At 41.9% G+C, this 19,137-nt stretch overlaps 1 protein-coding gene across 1 annotated transcript in view; it reads left to right on the top strand.

Annotated features, from left to right (window-relative positions):
• Positions 1–19,134, top strand: part of itga5 (integrin, alpha 5 (fibronectin receptor, alpha polypeptide)) — a 35,731-nt gene extending 16,597 nt beyond the window's left edge. Inside the window, exons 13-30 of the mRNA XM_008293416.1 lie at positions 1,157–1,348; positions 1,436–1,481; positions 1,854–1,967; positions 3,246–3,301; positions 3,723–3,880; positions 4,065–4,202; positions 6,659–6,726; positions 8,074–8,224; positions 9,150–9,242; positions 9,915–9,994; positions 10,770–10,850; positions 10,933–11,038; positions 11,379–11,537; positions 12,139–12,240; positions 15,326–15,439; positions 16,070–16,171; positions 16,287–16,409; positions 16,517–19,134. Coding sequence (XP_008291638.1) covers positions 1,157–1,348; positions 1,436–1,481; positions 1,854–1,967; positions 3,246–3,301; positions 3,723–3,880; positions 4,065–4,202; positions 6,659–6,726; positions 8,074–8,224; positions 9,150–9,242; positions 9,915–9,994; positions 10,770–10,850; positions 10,933–11,038; positions 11,379–11,537; positions 12,139–12,240; positions 15,326–15,439; positions 16,070–16,171; positions 16,287–16,409; positions 16,517–16,600 — 1,967 coding nt within the window. The 3' untranslated portion in view covers positions 16,601–19,134. The remainder of the gene's footprint in view (positions 1–1,156; positions 1,349–1,435; positions 1,482–1,853; positions 1,968–3,245; positions 3,302–3,722; positions 3,881–4,064; positions 4,203–6,658; positions 6,727–8,073; positions 8,225–9,149; positions 9,243–9,914; positions 9,995–10,769; positions 10,851–10,932; positions 11,039–11,378; positions 11,538–12,138; positions 12,241–15,325; positions 15,440–16,069; positions 16,172–16,286; positions 16,410–16,516) is intronic.
• Positions 19,135–19,137: the final 3 nt, after the last annotated feature.

Here is a 19,137-nt window from a genome sequence, read left to right as displayed (position 1 = left end):
TCGCTACCTCTCATTTGCATGGCATATAGAGCAGTTTTAATGACTGAGTTTGTCGATGTGCCAATTAATTACCAAAGTAGCACATAAAATAAGGAAATCTGGTTAAAAATCTGTCATAAATACATGTTTTTCCTATTTTGTTTTATTAGGGAGCTATAATACCAACTTGTGTGATTAATTTTAGTGGTTTAGCTGGAAAAAAACATTTTTGCTCCAGGGATGGCAGTGCTGGTTAGTTGACCTACTTATGGGTTCTAAAGGATTAAGTCTAATAGCTTTGGTGATCCCATGATTTTGGTTTATGTCTAAATACCAGCAAAAGTAATGACACTCATTGGTATGTTTACTGCTAATTAGTCTCACATAGCCAGACCATGATCTGGCTGCACCTCTTCATCATTCTGCTACAAGGGAGAAAAAGCTCTGGGTGTTTGTATTTCTTGAAGCCAATCATGTTTGTAATGGGCAGAGCTAGTCAGACTAAATGCTTATTAACATGTTTAGCTCAAAGGACTGAAACAGCGCCTCTGGCTGTAGACTCTAAGTGTTATTTTTGGAATGAATGTTTGATTTTATTTTTTTTCTTTGTTGAATTCTGCAGTGTTGACTGGTATACTAGTGGCCACGTGTAACCTGGTTTTACTGGGAAACTAAATGTATTTTACGTTTCATCTTTAAGTAGGGATGTCTCTATCTTAGGGTCAAGATTACATCTGACCAAGGCAATTTTAACTGACTGATATTGGCATGAACCGAAGTCTCATCATTTGCTTATATCCACTGTCACATAAATATTGAAAAGTTGGATAATTTTCTTAATAAATGCAGCACTATCAATCAGTTATTGATTAACTTAGAATAACGATTAAACTCACTGGACATTTGTCCTGTGCTGATGTTACTGTTGTTGCCATGGACACATTTTAGTGTTGCAAATACAGCTGCTACACATGCCACCGGGGTATAGCAACACTGTCCTAGTTGATCTTTGCTTGATTTTACTGAGGTTTGCTGGCTGGAGGTCGTTAAGCGTCACAAAATACTTGATCATGTTGCCCTCTTACAATCTTGTATTATCTAGGAAAATAGCTTTGAGTTAAATCACTTGGATAGGGGGAAAAACTTGATTGGGATGTTCCTGCTCACTGCTTGATAGATGTGGCTATCAGCTGTCCATTTGGAGGGGAGGATCGGCAGGGACTGGTCTACATCTATAATGGATACTCAGAAGGACTCAGGGAAAAGCCGTCTCAGGTGATCGTGGGCCAATGGGCCACTGGGACTATTCCTGCCAGCTTTGGATTTGCCCTCAGAGGTGCTAAGGACCTAGACATGAATGGTTACCCAGGTAAGTGAGTCTAGAAACTTGCAATGACCATCAGTAGCTTTTCATGTTTTTAGTATGTTTTCCAATTGCGTTTTTTAATTTCCTCAGATCTCATTGTTGGCGCCTTTGGTGTTAATAAGGCAGTTCTATATAGGTATGTTGTTTTGAATCAGATCCTCTAATCATGCAGTCTGTTTGTTCAAATGAATATATCAGCATTCTGGAAAATGTGCTCATTTGCTTTCTTGGCAACAGCTAGATGAGAAATCAAAGCTACTTTAATATCTACACTAAACTTGAAGACTCAAATCAGAGGAAAAACCTCTTGCCTGGCTCTGTGTATCAGCTACGCCAACCTAACCATCTGCTTAACAGAAAGCTATAAAAGTAGTATTGATCTTCTCATCTAAGTGTTGACCGGAAAACAAGCTTTCCCAAAATGTCAAACTATTTTTGCGGCAATTAAAGTGGAAATTTAATATTTAATGATGGAGTCTTCAATCTACATTGTTTTTGATGCCCACAGATCTCGCCCAATTGTCAACACCACCGCCTCTCTGACAGTTTACCCCACCATGATCAACCCTGAAGAGAAGAACTGCGTGGTCAGTAATGGAACATCCAGCAGTCCTGTTTCCTGGTGAGTGTTTAGATCACCCCTTGTGCCCAATGTCTGCTTCCTGTGACCCTGCTGCAGAGCTGCACTGTTGGTATTTGTTTGACCCAACTGCCAAAAGATGGGCTTCCCCATTTCCCCTATGCATAAACACTGCTATCCTGGCAGGAAGCTCTGATAAGGAATGTCCTTTAGATCAGCAGTCACGGTTTTAGTTTATAGTGAGCACAGCTCTTATCTGACCTATATTCAAAATGTCTTCATATCACGCTCCCTCTGTTGAGGAGCAGAGAAATAACATGCTGAATAGCAGCATTGTTAGCCACTCCTGGCCTCCTCCAAACGTGCAGCTCCGGAGAAGGGGAGAGGAAACAGACGACGGTTGCTCGCTGCTTGACATGGTTGACACTGCGCTCATATGTCTGCTTTTCCCCCTTCTCCACATCCTGATCCATAAAGGAAACTCTTGTATACACATGTGTCTTGATTATGCTGCGTTGCCTGGTGATGGGGAGTTTTTCGGTGGGGGTGAAAGGAGAGCAGAAAGCATAATGGGAGGGAGGTCGGGAGGGGAGGGGCCGGGAGGTTTTTGCAGTTGCTTTGAATGAGATATTGTTTGGTGGTGGAACACAGCTGGGAAACATCAGGACACGTAGACTCCCGTGAGCGTGCGCACACAGTTGTGCAGAAACAGGAGCACAGACATGAACTTAGTACTACTTCTCAAAAGAAATCCTTGTACTTTCTATGTCCTTCTTATTTTTCACCTCTCTTCCCTTTCCTGTCTTTTCCCCTGTAACACACTCCCTTTTTCCTTTCGTACTTCTTCCAGTTTTTTGCTTTGTGCCTCTTTTGTGGGGTTACTAGTAAAAGGATCGGGTTTTTTTGGAGTTGCAGACTTGGACAGCAGCGGCATGTTGTGTGGCTGATGTCATGGGAGAGAGCTACAGGCTTATATAGGCAGCCATTGACTGGTCAGGACTGAAACCTGAGTCACTCAATTTCACCCTTCTTAACTCTGCTATTCCTTTGTGTGAGTGTTTGGGGGGGGAGTAATGCCAGCCTGTCTCCAGACATTTTGTATTTTTTTCACATTATTTGTTGAGGTCCCATTATGCCTCATGCTTTGTAATGTGAACCATGTAAGGAGCTGACACAAGAAAAGTGGGCCATGAGTGAAAGTGAGAGAACAAGTGAGGGCAAGTGAGGTGTCCTGTGTGCGTGCAGTGTGTTTATACTGAATCTCTGCCATAAATGAATATGCTTCTCTCATCATGTCCTCGTCCTTTCTGTCCAATACAGCGTCAACCTAAGTTTCTGCCTATCAGCTGAAGGGAAGCACCTACCAGACAACCTAGGTGAGCCAATTTTCACATCTGCACTTTATTACAAGTAAGAAAAATGTCAAATAGCCACCGATGGTAATGTTTTAAATCCATAACAGCCTGTAGGTTAAAGTGTTTTGGCAGGTAATGTAAATTTTGGGATTTTGTTATGACAAAAAAGGGAGTCCAGCGTGCCAAATGTCTTCTGTGATCCACCTTTAATGATCAAGCCTCTTCTTTGCTCAATCCTTTTCCCTATCAACTTAGTTATTTTCTCTAATTACTCCTTCCTCCATATACAAGTGTTCTCCCTGCCATTATGCTTAAGTTACATTGACTACACTGTGTGCGCTACAGAGTATTTATGGAGGTCTTTTTCGAGCCTGTCATTATGTGACTCATGAACATTCATCATACCATGAATGCTCATTTGTGCGTGTGTTATGTGTTCCAGATTTCCAGGTGGAGGTGCAGCTTGATAGTCTTAAGCACAAGCAGAAAGGTGCAGTGAAGAGAGCTCTGTTCTTGGATACCCAGCAGCCCTTGCTCCAGAGGAGTGTGAGAGTGCGGCATGGCGAGCGCGTGTGCGACCACACCAAGATCTACCTAAGAGTATGAGCTGTCTTTCACTCATAAAACTGGCAGTGTTTGGAATCATTTTCTAAAATCAAGAAACTGTAGCTGTCATTATTTTATGATGATATTTCATTTATTTGTGGGTCATTCTTAAGTGACAGCATTCCATCATGTGCAGAAATTGAATTTAATAAAACATTTTTTTGTTTGTTTCTTGCAGGATGAGAAGGAGTTCAGGGATAAACTCTCCGCTATTTTTGTGGCCTTGAACTTCAGTTTGGATCCAAAAGCTGCAGCTGACTCCCACGGCCTGAGGCCCATCCTCAACTATCAGACCACCAGTGTCATTGAGCAAAAGGTGCTATTTACGTCCACAGGGCTGCTGAAATCAATACATGACTGAGAAGTGTTCACTAATATTGTACATGTGCTGTGGAGACAGCTTGAGCTCATTTTCTTTCAGCTGATAATAAGAAAATCCAGCACACTGATTAATCATTCCTTCAATCAGTTGCCAACTACTCGCTGACTCCCCTGTCCCTGTTGAAAGACTGAATCTGTTCTTTTTAATGTAAATTCTAAACTACTCTGCTGGGAAGATGTCCAGAGGATCTGGAAAGCTGTTTTCAAAATGAAAATGTGAGGCATATGCCCAATGGAGTGTTCCCCTGTCCCAGCACGAATAGTTTCTTGGCCTGCTTGGCTACACAACGCAGGTGACTCAGGCACAGAAGGATGGTTGATATTTCAGGGAGCAGCACAGCCAGGCGTCTTGCCCTTCTGGTTGAAATCTCTCGGCTTTTAGCCAGCTTTCCTCTGGCAGTGAGTGAAGCTGGCTAAATGTGCTGGCAACTTTTCAGCTGTGGCACAGCATGCACCATATGTGAGTTCAGCAACAGCTACCAGATTGGAGCATTTGGAGAATGGCAGTCAGCGAAGTTTGATCTCCTCTTTCTCCATTTGCTTCACTATGCTGGTGTGCTTCTTTTTCCTGTTGGACCCTGTCATTGATGTCCTTCCTAAATATCAAAGCAGTTGGTCCTCCGACAGATGTGGTCTTTTGCTAAAGCAAGACCTTGAGCTAAAATATCAGCCTTAAACCTGACAAAGCTCTTTTTTTGCCAAACATCCAAAGAGGGCAAACTGCATCTGTGGATACTGGTGGACTGGGAGTAGTGTCAGACAGCCAACATATTTCGTTAATCTTGTTTTATACTGTGCGAATATAACAGAGAATGATGACTATTATACCACAGCCTTGGCCTAGATCAGACACATGATGCCCTATTGATTTCCACATATGCTTTTAGAATGTGTGGCAGCCCAAGTAACATTTCACTAACTCTGCCAAGTTCTTACTCTGTTCAAGCTGGAGTTAGAATGAGAGATGGCTGATCTGCTTGGTGCAGTCTCACTTTCTCTCATCTTAACATATCCCACATGTATCTGTGAAGAGTTATGGCTTTATGATGCATCTATTAATTGCCATCGTTCTCACATCTTGTACAAAAGCGTCCATTTGTGCAAAACCAGTAAAGACTCAACATGTTTTCACCTTTTGAGAACTTGGACATGGCTGAAATTGTGAATCAATGCCCTCATTGTTGTTAAAATAAGATCATCTGACCGAAAAAGTCGAACTTTGATTAATGGACTGTACTTGCATTGCCAAGTTAGTGTTTGGATGATGTTTGCCCTCATTGTGTCACATGCTGATGTCAGTGTTGATGTTGTTGTTGAAGTGCAGTGATGATACTGGAAGCGTTGTTTTCCTGCCCTACACACACACAGACACACACACACACACACACACACACACACACACACACACACACACGAGCCAGGGCGCACATGTGGCCAAGTTAGCATGGTGGTTACCATGGTGTCCATAATTAGAGCCCCTGGATGGTGTAATGACAAGGGGGGCGCTTGGCTCTCTCTAATCTCCTCCTCCATTTCTATTTATTATCCTCATCGTCATGAGCATCATCACACTGTCACAGTCGCAGTGGGATGCAATTTAGCAATCCGCAGGGCTTTCCCTGCTGCTGCCTTGCCACACGTTCAGCGGTCATCCACTTACCCAGCAGTGTTTCAATTCCTTTCTTGTCTTCCCCTCCACTGTAATCTCTGAAGCCTCACTTCTGCTTTAAGGTCAACACAGATATCCTATGTCCCAATGAGTTGCTCTAGGCTGTTCCCTCCTCTCCATATGATCATATGCCGCTGTAGATGGCTGGGTGGTGTAGTATGCGGTCAAAGCGCGGTTTGCCACATGGCGCTGTGATGTGGGGACGCTGGTGAGAGCTGGAAGCCGGCAGCTTTGTGCTTAGCTCCGCAGGAGTATCTCCTCCGGCATTAGCTCTAAGCTTCATCATTTTCTTTTTCTTTCTTTTTTTTTTTTTTACATTGTAAACAGAAAGCATGTGTGCGCCAGGACAGCTGGTTCATGGGACTGTGTCTGTGCCTGTCATGACCTCACCGAGTCTGTTAGCGTCCCTCTGAGCCACAACATTGTGTTTAAGCGTCTGATGTGTGGTGATGATGTCTTGTAAATAAGAGGGGGGTGTTGCAGTCCAGGTGTGTGTTTGGGTGGTGGTCGGAAGACAAGGGTGGAATGCATTAGTCACACCACATGTCGCATCTTGCTACATTCATCCCGTTGTCTCCCTTAAACAGACATCTGATTTATCTTGTGTCTCTAATTGCCTTCACATGTAAAATAAGAGCGCTTTCAGTCAGAACCTACTGTGTGATCATGATGATCTGCAGCCTTGTATTAAACTTTTATCACTCCCACTGTGTATCTTTTAGGCTCAGATTCTGTTGGACTGTGGAGAGGACAACATCTGTGTTCCTGACTTGAAGCTGGCAGTTCATGGGTGAGTCTGTTCATTTCCTTACACATTTCCAAAAATCCAAGAGCATATGGATTTCAGGAAATAGATTAGAATTCAGTGGATAATACATAGTAAACTCTGAACAGGATCACAGACACTGAACTCTTCACCTCCACTCTGCAAATCGGACCTTGGGTTTGAGTGCTAAAGCATAAATACAGCTGTTTTTGTTGTTCTGCTGCTTTGTTTAGTTTAGCATACCAGAGAGTGAGTGTTAATAGCCATGATGTTGCGGTACAGTAGGGACGCACCATCTCTGCAGGTGCTACGACCGACAGTTAAGGGGAAAAGACAGAGGAGATGAAAGGGATCTGCTTGGTGAGCCCAACCTCGTCTGCTTCTGAAGCCGTCAGGAGCACCCTGCCTGCCACACTTTGATTCAAGAAATCTGTTAGCATTTTTCTCAAAAATAACAGCCTCCCTGATACTCCCTTTTCTGCTCTGTCATTTTGATTTCACATTCCTATATTTATCTCCCATCTGCCTCCATTTATTTCAATGTATGCTTGATCCATCACATGTGGAATAACCTGCCGTGCCCCATCCAATGGAAATCGAGCCGCAGAAGTGCGATTAGCGCAATTAAAATCATACATTGTTGTTTTTGTCTGCTCTGTAGTAAATTATGGAAGCCTAATAGCAGTTTGAGGGGTTGATGGGATGGTCGTGATTTAGTGGAATTTCAAATGGAAAAAGTGTTCACCATTCCTACGCTGTTGTTTCTTCTATTCAACTGCCAAATCACACAACCTGCCTGACCGACGGTCCCTCAGGGAAGTTTTAAGGTTTTGCGGTGTTTTCTAATTTTGAGCCTTTGTTTGGTTTTTAAAGTGCGATGCCAGTTAGATTCAGACTACAGTTGACTCGCAGGCCAGCAGAGGATCAGCTTCAGAAGTCTTCTCTCCCTCTTGCTCTCCTGCTTTGCTTTATGAGAACTGGCTGTAATTAAAAGCGTCTGTGTGGCCCTCCATATGGAATTTCTCATTGTTCTTAGCTGTGGAGAAAGGTGGAGGGAGTGAGAGAAAGCGAGGAAGGGGGAGGTGTTTTACAGTCCTACGCTCTGTTGTACAGCACGTATGACTTTACTACCACACTGGAAAAATGTTCATTTAATGTGGGAGGCTTTGTGGGGTGAATCTAATTGGTGCTTTTTTTGCAGCTAGGCTCTAAAGAAAATAGAAATCCTGAGCATAAACCCTGCAAATGTGTTAAAGAAATAGCATTTTATTGTCCATTCCACTGCCAGCAAACACCACAACACAACTTTATCAACATTTGTTTGTGTAAGGAATCTCTCACTTAATCAATATTACTTTGGTTTGCCCTCAGTGACAGGAAGGAAGTGTACATGGGTGATAACAACTCGCTGACCCTGACTTTCAACGCCAGGAACGAGGGTGAGGGAGGGGCGTACGAGGCAGAGCTGTATGTGGTTCTGCCCCCTGAAGCCGACTACAGCGGTATTTCCCGGAATAATAAGGTGAGTAGAAATACCTTGAAACACAGTGCAAACAAGACATGTCCTGATCCGAACTCAAAGATTGGGATCAGGGTCAGTATAGGCATTTTTTAACTGATAGTTATCAGCAGTTTAAGTCCACTCTCACATGGGTGTTTTAAACAGAGAGCACAATTTGTGACGGGATGCAAATTTGAATAGTTTTCTAAATCAATAATTGGCTGCTGTAACAATCAGTAATAGATCAATTGATAAGAAACATTGAGCAAGATGGACAATTGTCCTGTGCTGATACTCACGTTTTAGTAAACAGACACATAGTTTGGGTCACTAAGGTGACTTTGTTACATATGCCACCATGAGACAGGAGCATGTCTCAGCTGATTATGGCTTGGACAGACCCCATCAAGTGTCACAGTAGTCTTTTTCATGGTGCCCGTTGATAGAAAAAACGCCAGAACGCTCTTTGCTTCTCAACATGGAATGTCTGAGCGACCGCATTGTACAACGGGGTACTACAGCTAATCTGTAATACATTTAGTGACATCCATGTTGAGGAAATAACTTTTTGTCAACTTGTGAAACCACACTACACTTGAGACTGTTACAGCAAGGTCTGTGACCACCTACCAAACATTAGGAAACAGTTTGGATCCACAAATGCAATTGTTTTTTGTTTTTTTTAACACATTGCATAACTATTCCCCTGTCCGGCACAATGGAGTTATTTTAATTACTTGGAATTAAAAAGTACTATTGGGTTAGGACTCTACATCGGCAGACACTAAATATTAAATGACTCAGATTTGGGGTAAACAACTTGATCGGGACATCTCTAGTGAAAACCTACATCTTTCAGGGACTAATATGTCTCTTCTGATTTCTGTCTTTTTCCTGATGATTGTTTTTTGCTGTGGTTTGACCAGTCTGTCCTCTTGTTCCCCAGAGCCTGACCCAACTGACCTGCAGCTATGAGACAAAAAACCAGACCAGACATCTCAGCTGTGATTTGGGCAACCCAATGAAATCTGGCACAAATGTAAGAACACTGATGTCTTCAGACGGTTTTTATTTTTTTGCTGTAATGTGCTACAGCACTATATCTAAAATACATTTAATACAATAATCAGATGACAACAAGTCATGGACTCGTGCTGTTTGTAGGAAAAAGCTGCACGTCGTCCGCAGGTTGGGTGTGAACAGCACAGGAAAAGTTAGTATGTGTCAGGAAATGTTGTGACAGGAAAAACAGACTCCATCTGTGCCCTCAGCTCCCTGCTGGGAAGAGTTCCCCTTTTTAATTATTGAGTCACGAGCTGGCATGTTTTTAATAGATCTGCAGACATTCTACCAACTAGATGTGACAGAAAATGTTTTAATTGTATTCATTCATCTTTTAAAGCTCTTAGATTGCAAGACTACTGATCTGAGGGAGATGTAGCTTATGGAAAGTTAGATATGAGTGAGATGTAATGTGCCACTTTGTGTAAAAAGCAAATAAATGGATAGATGTATAAGGTGCAAAACACAACACAACTATGCCCATTTTGGTTCTGTGCAGCTCGGAGAAAATCAAGTATGTAACTTTGAGCTGAAATTTAATAGTTTTAGTAAAGGCAGGGTCTGTTGGTCTTTGTTCTTTACTGTGCTAGAGGTCTGTTTCTTCTAAAATAACTGACGATGTTAATGTGTTTCAACTTTCGCTTCGCAGCTTTGGGCAGGTCTGCGCTTCACAGTGCCACGGCTGAAGGACACACATAAAACCGTTCAGTTTGAGGTGCAGATTCGCAGGTACAACTTACTGTGAACACACAGCAGAAGCTCAAACAGTTTTATAAGTGCTGATCCTGATTTATCCTTTTGTTTTGGAAGGTATCCAAGTACATTTGCTATTGGGTACTATTTTCAGGTACTCCCCTGATTTGAATATTGTGCTTCCTGCTTAACTACATGTATTTGACAGCTTGAGTGACCAGTTAGCTGTATGATGAAGATTTTACGCAATGGATAAAATACAGCACACTGCTGAAGATTAAACAAGTGGTTTCCAACCTTTTAGGCATTTGACGTCTTATAAAAAGCTGTGTGTAGTCGGAACCGCATTTCAGATGTTTATGAGCTGTTAACAGCTCAAACAAACAATGATTTTCTCTCTAAACTTCTCACATTGTTTCGTTTCAATAAATGTTCAAACGATCCAATATCTCACCAGAAATCAAGGATTGGAGGAACAGTCCAAAAACTGGAAACAGATTTGTGATTTGTTCTCTCCTTTCTTCTCACGTTAATCATCTGACAAGCCTCAAATTCGTCTGCTTCCCTTGTATATACAACTGAATATAAAGTTGTAACAGTGACATGCTGCTGACACACTGATGTATTAATAATCTAATGCTGTCACGCATAATAATATATCAATCAGAGGGACAAAACCACTACTTCTACTGTAATACTTGAACCTTATCTTGAAGTAAAGGATCAGAATGTTTCTTTCTTCCTGATCTCTACAGCTTTCAAATGAGATCATATAATGCTAATCTTTTTCTTCTTTTCTTTGTTTCCACAGTAAAAACGAGAATAATTCCCACAGTGAGGTTGTGCCCTACAAGCTGGAGGTGGTTGTTCAGGCTGATGTCATTCTGCAGGGGTGAGTTGAGAGTTAGGATTCCCTCATTTGAACTTTTGGAGTCTCCAGTGCCTCCCTCACACTTTCTCCTTTCCTTTTTCAGTGTGTCTCGACCAGATAAGGTCTTCTTTCCACCGGCCAACTGGAAGGTGACCAAAAACTACGGGGTGGAGCAGGACGTTGGGCCTGCAGTGGAACACATCTATGAGGTAATCAGCCTTGGTCTTAGCTGTGCAGACTCATTGGGGCTCAGCAGATTGAACTGGAAAGCAGATCCTACTGTTGAGGGGAAAAAAACAAAAAGTCAACTTCCCAGAGCAGCGAAGAAGGAAAACCAAAGAAAATGTACTCCAGATCACACAGTGTGATTTTAGGTTGTGCAGAGCTACCAATTTGTAGATTAAAGAAATATGTCTGAGGTGAATGTTTCAGCATGGGAAAGAAATCTGTTGTAACCTTGCAGCTTTACTGCTGCTATAACTAACATAAGAAACAGTCAAAGCTGCTCTTTACGTTTTGTAAAGTTTCTGTTTTGATTCCTTTTTCCAGCTGGTGAACAATGGCCCCAGTCAGATCAGCCACACCTTACTGGAGCTGCGCTGCCCTCTCAGTGTCCAGGGTCAAACCCTCTTCTACCCTCTCAAGTTCTCCACTGTAGGCCCCATCAACTGCACGTCGGACAAACACATGAACTACCGGAACCTCAAAGTGAGTGGTCCTCATGCACCCCTCAGGGTCAAATGAGGCAAAATTTAGACAGTGCAGATCTCCCAGTTTCCCAGTCGGATTCTCAGTAGTTGGCCAACACCCACCTCGTACTCCCAGCTTCTCAGCCCCACCCAGGACACTTATCCCACCCTTGCTTTGAAGTCCCAGCTCTTCCCTACTCTCAGCACAGCTTGATGAACCACCTCACCCAGCAATACACTCTCATCTTCGACATCCAGCGACACCTCCCTTATACCAACTATGGGATTTTTTTAAACTTTTGGGTGAAACATTTCAGCGTAGTTGTTTGTGTTTACATTTGAAGCTTGACAGATGTTGAGCAGGGCTGCGAGTGCTCATCTGTCTTAGCTGTGATCTAATGTATTTTTCCCCTTGGTGAATTGCTAAGTACGGTGTATTTCCACGGGAATCCATGAGAAGCAGAGCTCACATGCTTCTGATTAATGAGAAAAACCTTCAGGGTCATTCTAACATTAGGTCCTGTATTGACAGAAAGGGTGGTGTGCTCTTCTGCCTACTGAGGTCAGTGTCTGTGTTGTTCTAACGGGTGTTTTTTGTGTGTGTTTGTGTCCTGCTTTAGCTCCAACACGTATCCACAGAATCACCTGTTCTGGAGGCCCACGAGCACCGTGTTGAGAGGAGGGACGTGCACAAGAATCCGCTCGCTCATTTGACCAACCTGGTAAGATGCTTAGAAGGAAATGTTCACATTCTATAAATAAAACAATCTGTATGCATGAATGAACACTATCAGGCCAAAAGGGCAAGTCTAATTTAATAGGTGACTGAATGGTGACTTGAAAGTGAGGGAATGAGGAGCTTGCAGCGCTGAGTAAATGTGGTAATGCAGTTATAGCCAAGAGTCGGAACTAGAGTTTAAAACAATATATCTAGTTTTGTTGCCTCCAGTGTGCAAATCTGGATCTATTTTGGTGACAGCGGCTCTGCGCCTACATGAGGCTCCGGGGACTGGGTAATTAGGTTATGATGTCGTTAAAAGGGAGGGGTCAGAGGGCACAGGCTTGTGTCGTTGTGGTGATCAACATTAAAGAGCCTTTAGTAGTGGTGGAGGGGTGGAGAGGCCGAGATGACATGAGACATGGGAGGCTTTTTTCTGCCAGTGATGCACAGAGTCTCTAATTTTTATTTTTTTTTAGCTCTGGGTGTTATGAGCCCCTTGAGCCCTCACACACTGGCCCTATTGATCCACCCAGCTGCAGGTAGCTGCTCTATCTGCCTCCATCTATGGATACCTGCCTCCACTAAAGAGGTCTTTGTGCGCCTGTCTCTGGTAACTGTGCTCGTTTATCAAGCATGTCCAGTGACACGTTCGTATGAAGGACCCCATTCTCTTGTTTCCCTTGTGTCTGCATTTTTTTTTACACCCAAGAGGGCAGGCATCTCCGTTAAAAGCGGTTCTTGATCAAAGCGTGTTGATATTTATCAATGCTTGGGTAAAGCTTTCAGTAAAGGTCACAGTGTGAGAATTTTAAATGACCTGCTTCAGCTTTGAGGAACTGAACGATGCATTAAGAACAAAGGGCTGGTTTTACGAGCTCTAATCAAATCAAAGAATATTTCAAAATGACTTTGATTTGTTGAAAAATGTTTTATACTCTTTGGGATGCAGTGCAGTAGATGCATGACAGTAGTGGACTATACTGACCACTTTCAAACATATTATCCACATCAAAAATGTTGTAGGTTGCAGCCAATGACTTTTTAAAAATGACTATTAAATAATGTAAAGTCATACCTAAGTTATAAGCCATTAAAAACTAACCCAAGGTTGTCTGGTTGTGATACATTTATCTTGCAGCTCTTTATCCTGAAGCAGGACAACCTTTTTAGCTTTTTATTTTATGCTGAAAAGCCTTTGATAGAAGACTTCTGAAAAACCTTCCTGAGGATCTGGACCAAATTCCGTTTATTAACACGCTGAATCCTAAGTAGTGTCTGGTCATTCTTTGGCTCCCATCACATTTTCCTGTCTGTGGTGTCATTTTTCCACTGCAATATAAAGTTCTGCCCCTCGGTGGAGCAACTATGGCAAGAGTTACACTGAAGTCAAAAATGTGTCATGTGCAGAATGACACAGTTATAATGCTATGAATCTGAAAAAGAAAAAGATTAAAGTAGATTTATAAAATTATTTATTTTACAAAAAAAAAAACAACAACCTGCTATCAATACGTACAATATTTTTTCTAATTGCTTACAGATGTCACCCATATGGGGGGGAAAGCTCTACATACTATTGATATTTTACTACTGACATTTGTCTGCTATCTGCTCTGTGCAAACACATACTGCAATTCAGCCGAGAATTTTTGTGACATGACAGATGGTCACAGCTGAGTCAATAATGGCTATTTGGTTGCACTGAGGAGTGCAGAGTTTTGCAAAAAAAAAACAAAACATAAAAAAACCAAAACATGTTTATGCAAAAAGTAAATTTTCTGAGAGTTTTTAAAAGAGACATGTGATTTTGATGGAATATCAATAGTTGATTAGATAGTGTAAAAGAACCAAGTATTTATTCATGGATTACGAATAATTATTAAATACAGAGGATAAAGGTGTTCTTGTTAATTTGTATTGACTGATCTATGAAGCATATTATAAATATTTTAAACAGTGTCAAATCAGAAAGGGTTGAGAATGTTATATATGACATTGCATAAAGAGAGTGTATGATATCTACCCTCGAAGTATTATTTGAAATAGGGCTGAAACTAACAATCACTTTGTCTAATCAGCACTCCAGAGCTCTAACAATCCCAAACTTTTGGCACTTTGTTTAGCATCAAGCATCACTACCAGTAGCTTATTTTAAATAATTTTCTGTCTGTCGATAGCTTTTATTCCAGCATGATTTTACAAAGTGTCATCCAATACAGCCCCTTCACATACTGCAGCTGTGTTGTTAGGCCAGACTGTTATATTTTGAAGTTGTGGGAACAGCTTCCACAGCCCAGTGATCCATGTCTTGACCACATAATCCCACCAGGGAGGACATGTGGGGACTTAAGTCTGAGGCAACTTTGGCACCGGACCATCTTCATGTCATTTTCAGAAACCTTTGTGGCCCCGCTGCCCTGAAGCATCAAACAAGTCTACTGAGAGGAAGCGGACAGATAGGCTCCCTGTCTGTCTGAATTCTCGTTAAGTCTGTCTAAGAATGAGCCTAAAGGAATGAGGCGGGCACTCCTCTCTTCTTCTGCCCCGTTTGCCCTCCTTGGTGTAATAAGTAAACTAATGCGCTCCCGCAGGAAACCCGCTGAAACCTCTCAGTCTGGGGTGGTCTGGTTGCAGCACCAGCTCTAAAACAGCGTGGGCATGTTTTAAATATGTTAAACGTACCAAACTGCATTATGGGGATCTAATTAAGATTGTGTACGCTACAGTCTTGAGAAAAATGGGCCGGATTTAGTGGTTGGGCAATAATATGGCAAGTGGTGCATGCTGCATTTTTACAGTCTCATGACATTCCTTCAATCTAATTCGAAGCAGGCGTGGAATAGGGATCATAACATTGGGCTCTTTGTTATATTTATTCGACCTGCAGCATTAACTTGGCTGTTATATGGCATATCTGTTCAACCAGTTTCTAGCTTTGCCTTCATGCTCTTCATTTGCATTTGGATCCTGTCACTTTCTTAAAGTTTTGAGGGAAAATTTTTGTTTTGGATAATATTCATTCACAAACTAGATTAAAAATGTATTGAATCAACATCATCCTAACAGTGCTCTCTCTGTTTCCACAGTCTTGCTCTAATGTGGAGTGCTGGTCGCTCCAATGCAACGTGGGTCTTCTGAAGAAGGGAACTACAGCCATCCTCAAAGTGCACTCCCGCGTCTGGGCCGAGACCTTCATTGAGGTTTGTGGGAGAAGAACCTTGCCTTACAAACTCTTTAGACATGTACTGTACATGAACATGTGTTTCTAACAGAAGAAAAAGACTGCTCGCTACAGATTTGTCTCCTCCAACTGCTGCTTGTGTATTTTCTCATGTCAGGCTTTGGCAAGAGGCACACTTTCACTTAAGCATCATAAAAGAAAACAGAGTTAAAACCTCAAATGTGTGGCGGATAAGGAAAGGCAAATAGCTCCAGTAGACAGTCACACATATTTGTTTGTGTTCGCTCAGCATCGACAGTAGTTCTGAATCAGCTGACAATGTGCCCAGTCTTACATATTTGCCTCAACAAATGGGACAACAGTTGCCATTTGAAAATGTAAATTAATCCGGGCTGGTGCACAGACTGCAGTTGTACCAGTTTGCCTGTCATGTCTGAGCTGCACACAGATTATTTACCACCTCCTGCATACGGTCACACAAGGCAAACGTGTGAGGTATTGAAAATTCATTATCTGGCCGTCACAGCTTCTCATAGGATTGGAATGCTTAAAGGGGTTTTCTTTGGAAGGTGTACGTGGTCTGTGTCGCCACCTAGTGTGTGAGCGCTGCATGGACGATTTGGTAACTTCTGATGCTTCTTTTCCTCAGAGAACTTACAAACACTATGTGCTGGAGTGCCTGGCCGAATATAGTGTGAAGAAGATGCCATACGCAATCCTACCCAAAGTTTATCCCAGTGGACACAAAAAGGTACTTAACATCTTTACTCATTAATTTCTTTCCAGCTGCCTCACTTCAAAAAAGACAAATGAGCCTAATGTTTCTCTTACACTGAGACAAAGACAAATGATCACGTCATCCTCAGGTGGTGACTCCAGTGGTGTGGAACAAGCCGGACATCGAGAACTCGGTTCCCCTGTGGATCATCATCTTGGCTATTCTGGCTGGTTTGCTGCTTCTGGCTCTTCTTATCTACGTCCTCTACAGGGTCAGTGCTGCTGTGCAACAAAGGATTTTAAAGCGGCGATATGCTCACATCTCTGGGCTCTTTTCGAATTCCAGCGTTCCTAAAAAAGTTTTCGTCTTTTCTTGCAGTTTGGCTTCTTCAAACGATCTCTACCGTATGGCACCGCCATGGAGAAAGCACAGCTCAAACCACAGGCTGCCTCTGAGGCCTAAATGACCCGCAGAGCTAGCAGAACCGCAGTATACCTGGCCATATGATTGCAATGGAGAAACGAGATGGAACATGTAGAAAGCAGTTGAAGAGTTGCGCTAACGAGAGACTACTGGAACTCCACTGTGCTGCACTAGAGGAAGACAAAAATCCAAAGATCTCCAAGCCAAATGAATGTTTTTCTTTATCATTTTTAATTTATGTATTTTTTTTGTTGTTGTTGTTGGCAGGTTGGGATTGTTATCAACTAGAACTTTTCTCAGTGCTTTAAAGACTAACATCAGACTTTACAACAAACAAAAGTGACTGCAAAAGAAGTGCAGGCTATCTTCAGCCTGTGAATGCAGTGAGATACATGTTGGGTTTACTTTTGTAGATTCCTGTGATGGAGAGTTCTGTAATACCCCTTAAACTGCCTTGTATTGGTGCTAATGACAGGATGTGGCCACATGTAGCTTGTGGCTTCCAGGAGCTGTGAATGACACTGCCTGCTGAGGCCTGAAAGTATTCTTCTGATATCTCCTGAACACATGATTTAATTGACAGAAGCTTAGGAGCAGTTTTTAGGTGAATTAACCTGGTGTTAAAGACAGCATTACATGCATGGATAGCAAAATCTGTTTAGTAGCTCAGTTTTTATTGTAGAATTTAGTTGTTTTCTTTTCCAAAAAAGCCCAGACCTGTGCATGCAGGGATGGGCTCCACCACCCTGCAGCCCTGGACAGAAAAAGTGGGTATTGTAAATGCATTGATGGATGTTTCTCAACTGTTCATGAAAATGATCTCTCTCTGCCTCAGGTTGGTGGACTGTGCTGGGTTAAGTTGTTTTTGCACTCAAAGGAAATCTACTGATATTATTCCAAAGACACCAAAGACTGACTGACTGACTGACCTTCCTTTGAGTTCTGAATTTGACTCCTACTGATCACTTTGTTTAAATCCTGTATGTTCGTGCTCAGAGTTACCAATGCTGGCATCGTCGTTGTTGCGTAGTCGACTGGGATGCGACTGGAACCACCACAGACCTGTGACACCTCACGTAAGGCTTGAAGCAGTGTGGTGCTTCTGGCACAATGTGGTGTTCTCCTAAAGAACATTTTTACGTTCTTAACTCCTGCTTGGTCTGGGTTTAGAAGACCACATGCAAAGCAAATGATGCTTAGGGGAAACCACATGGTTACTGGCCATGGTGTAATGATGTCTTGCAGTAAAGACATGACAATCATCGGTGTTGTCGCCTTGACAGAAGGCTGAAAACAGATGGATCCATTTCCAGCTTACAGTGTGTTACTGTGAGATACTGTATTTTAGACTGAATTAAATGTTTGTAGTGAGAAGAGGCCGAAGTCATCCCACAAGCAAAACGCTACAGGGATTGAACATCAAAATGCTTTGTGTTGGTTTCTTTTGTCATGTACATAGGCTTTATTTGCCTTAAATGTAAATACCTAATGTCTGTGGGTTAGAGTTAGGGTTGTGTGCATGTATATTTGAGTGAATGGTATATTTATGAATGTTTGTTTTGTGCATCTCATTGCCTAGTCCTGTTTATGCCGTCACATCTGTAGCTTGAGATAACTGAGGTAAAGCAATTCTGCATTACTATAAAACAAAATAGCATAAATACCTCTAACAAAGGGATAACAGCTAGGCACTGGGATCTAAATGTTGTTTGGAAGTGCAATATTTATATTCACTCTTTTTTTTGTAATATTACAGTGCTTTCTTTTTGTTTTATTTGTGATTGAATTGTGATAAACCAGAACTTTTTTTTGTGTCAAAATATGTGATAAACACATAGATATAATCCTTTGTGGGCTTCTGGCTTTTCACATTTCCTCCACTTCATATGTACTCTCCACTTCACTGCTGGACTACCTTTCTGAACTCACAGATTTTTTTATAGCACAGACTGACACAGAAACACATCCGCCAGAGCGTATCTGAGTTGAACTTGGTATGTTGACATAGTTTGATAATTTATGTGCTCTGCTGCTGCACCTGTCCAAACACCACCGTTATACTAACCATGTGTTTTACATTTGTTTGCATCATTACACACTTTTCATTCATCTGCTCTTATTGGACAGTGATTTACAATTTGTCAGATGCTCCACAAAATCCCTATTTAGTGATTGACCTAAATCCTTTAACACACTGTCTATATGATTTTTTTTTTTGTTTTTGTTTTACTGAACATGTCAACCCATTATTTATAATGACAAGGGTCATTTTACTACTCCCTCCATGGTCACATCAGGAGAAGGCACTGTTATTCTTTCTTTCTTTTCTTTTTCTTTCTTTTCTTTTCTTTTTTTCTTTTTTTTAACACGTCTTAGCCCATTTTCACTCTCCAGGACGTTAAAAAAGATGTTGTACATATTTATGACAAGGAGAGTATTGAATTCAAATGATTTGTCGTGAAATTTCTCACCCCATATTGGGGAGACCTTTTGTGTCAGGTGGAGAGGGGCTCCTTAAAGGTCAAATCTTACCTGTTACAGTTTGTACTTTAAATAAAATATTTTTCTTTTTACAA

The sequence above is a fragment of the Stegastes partitus genome, unplaced genomic scaffold, assembly GCF_000690725.1.
Source record: "Stegastes partitus isolate 25-593 unplaced genomic scaffold, Stegastes_partitus-1.0.2 Scaffold20, whole genome shotgun sequence".
In the NCBI taxonomy this organism is placed as follows: Eukaryota; Metazoa; Chordata; class Actinopteri; family Pomacentridae; genus Stegastes; species Stegastes partitus.
Note: the sequence above shows the minus strand (reverse complement) of the source record. Positions and strands in the feature narration are given on the sequence as shown.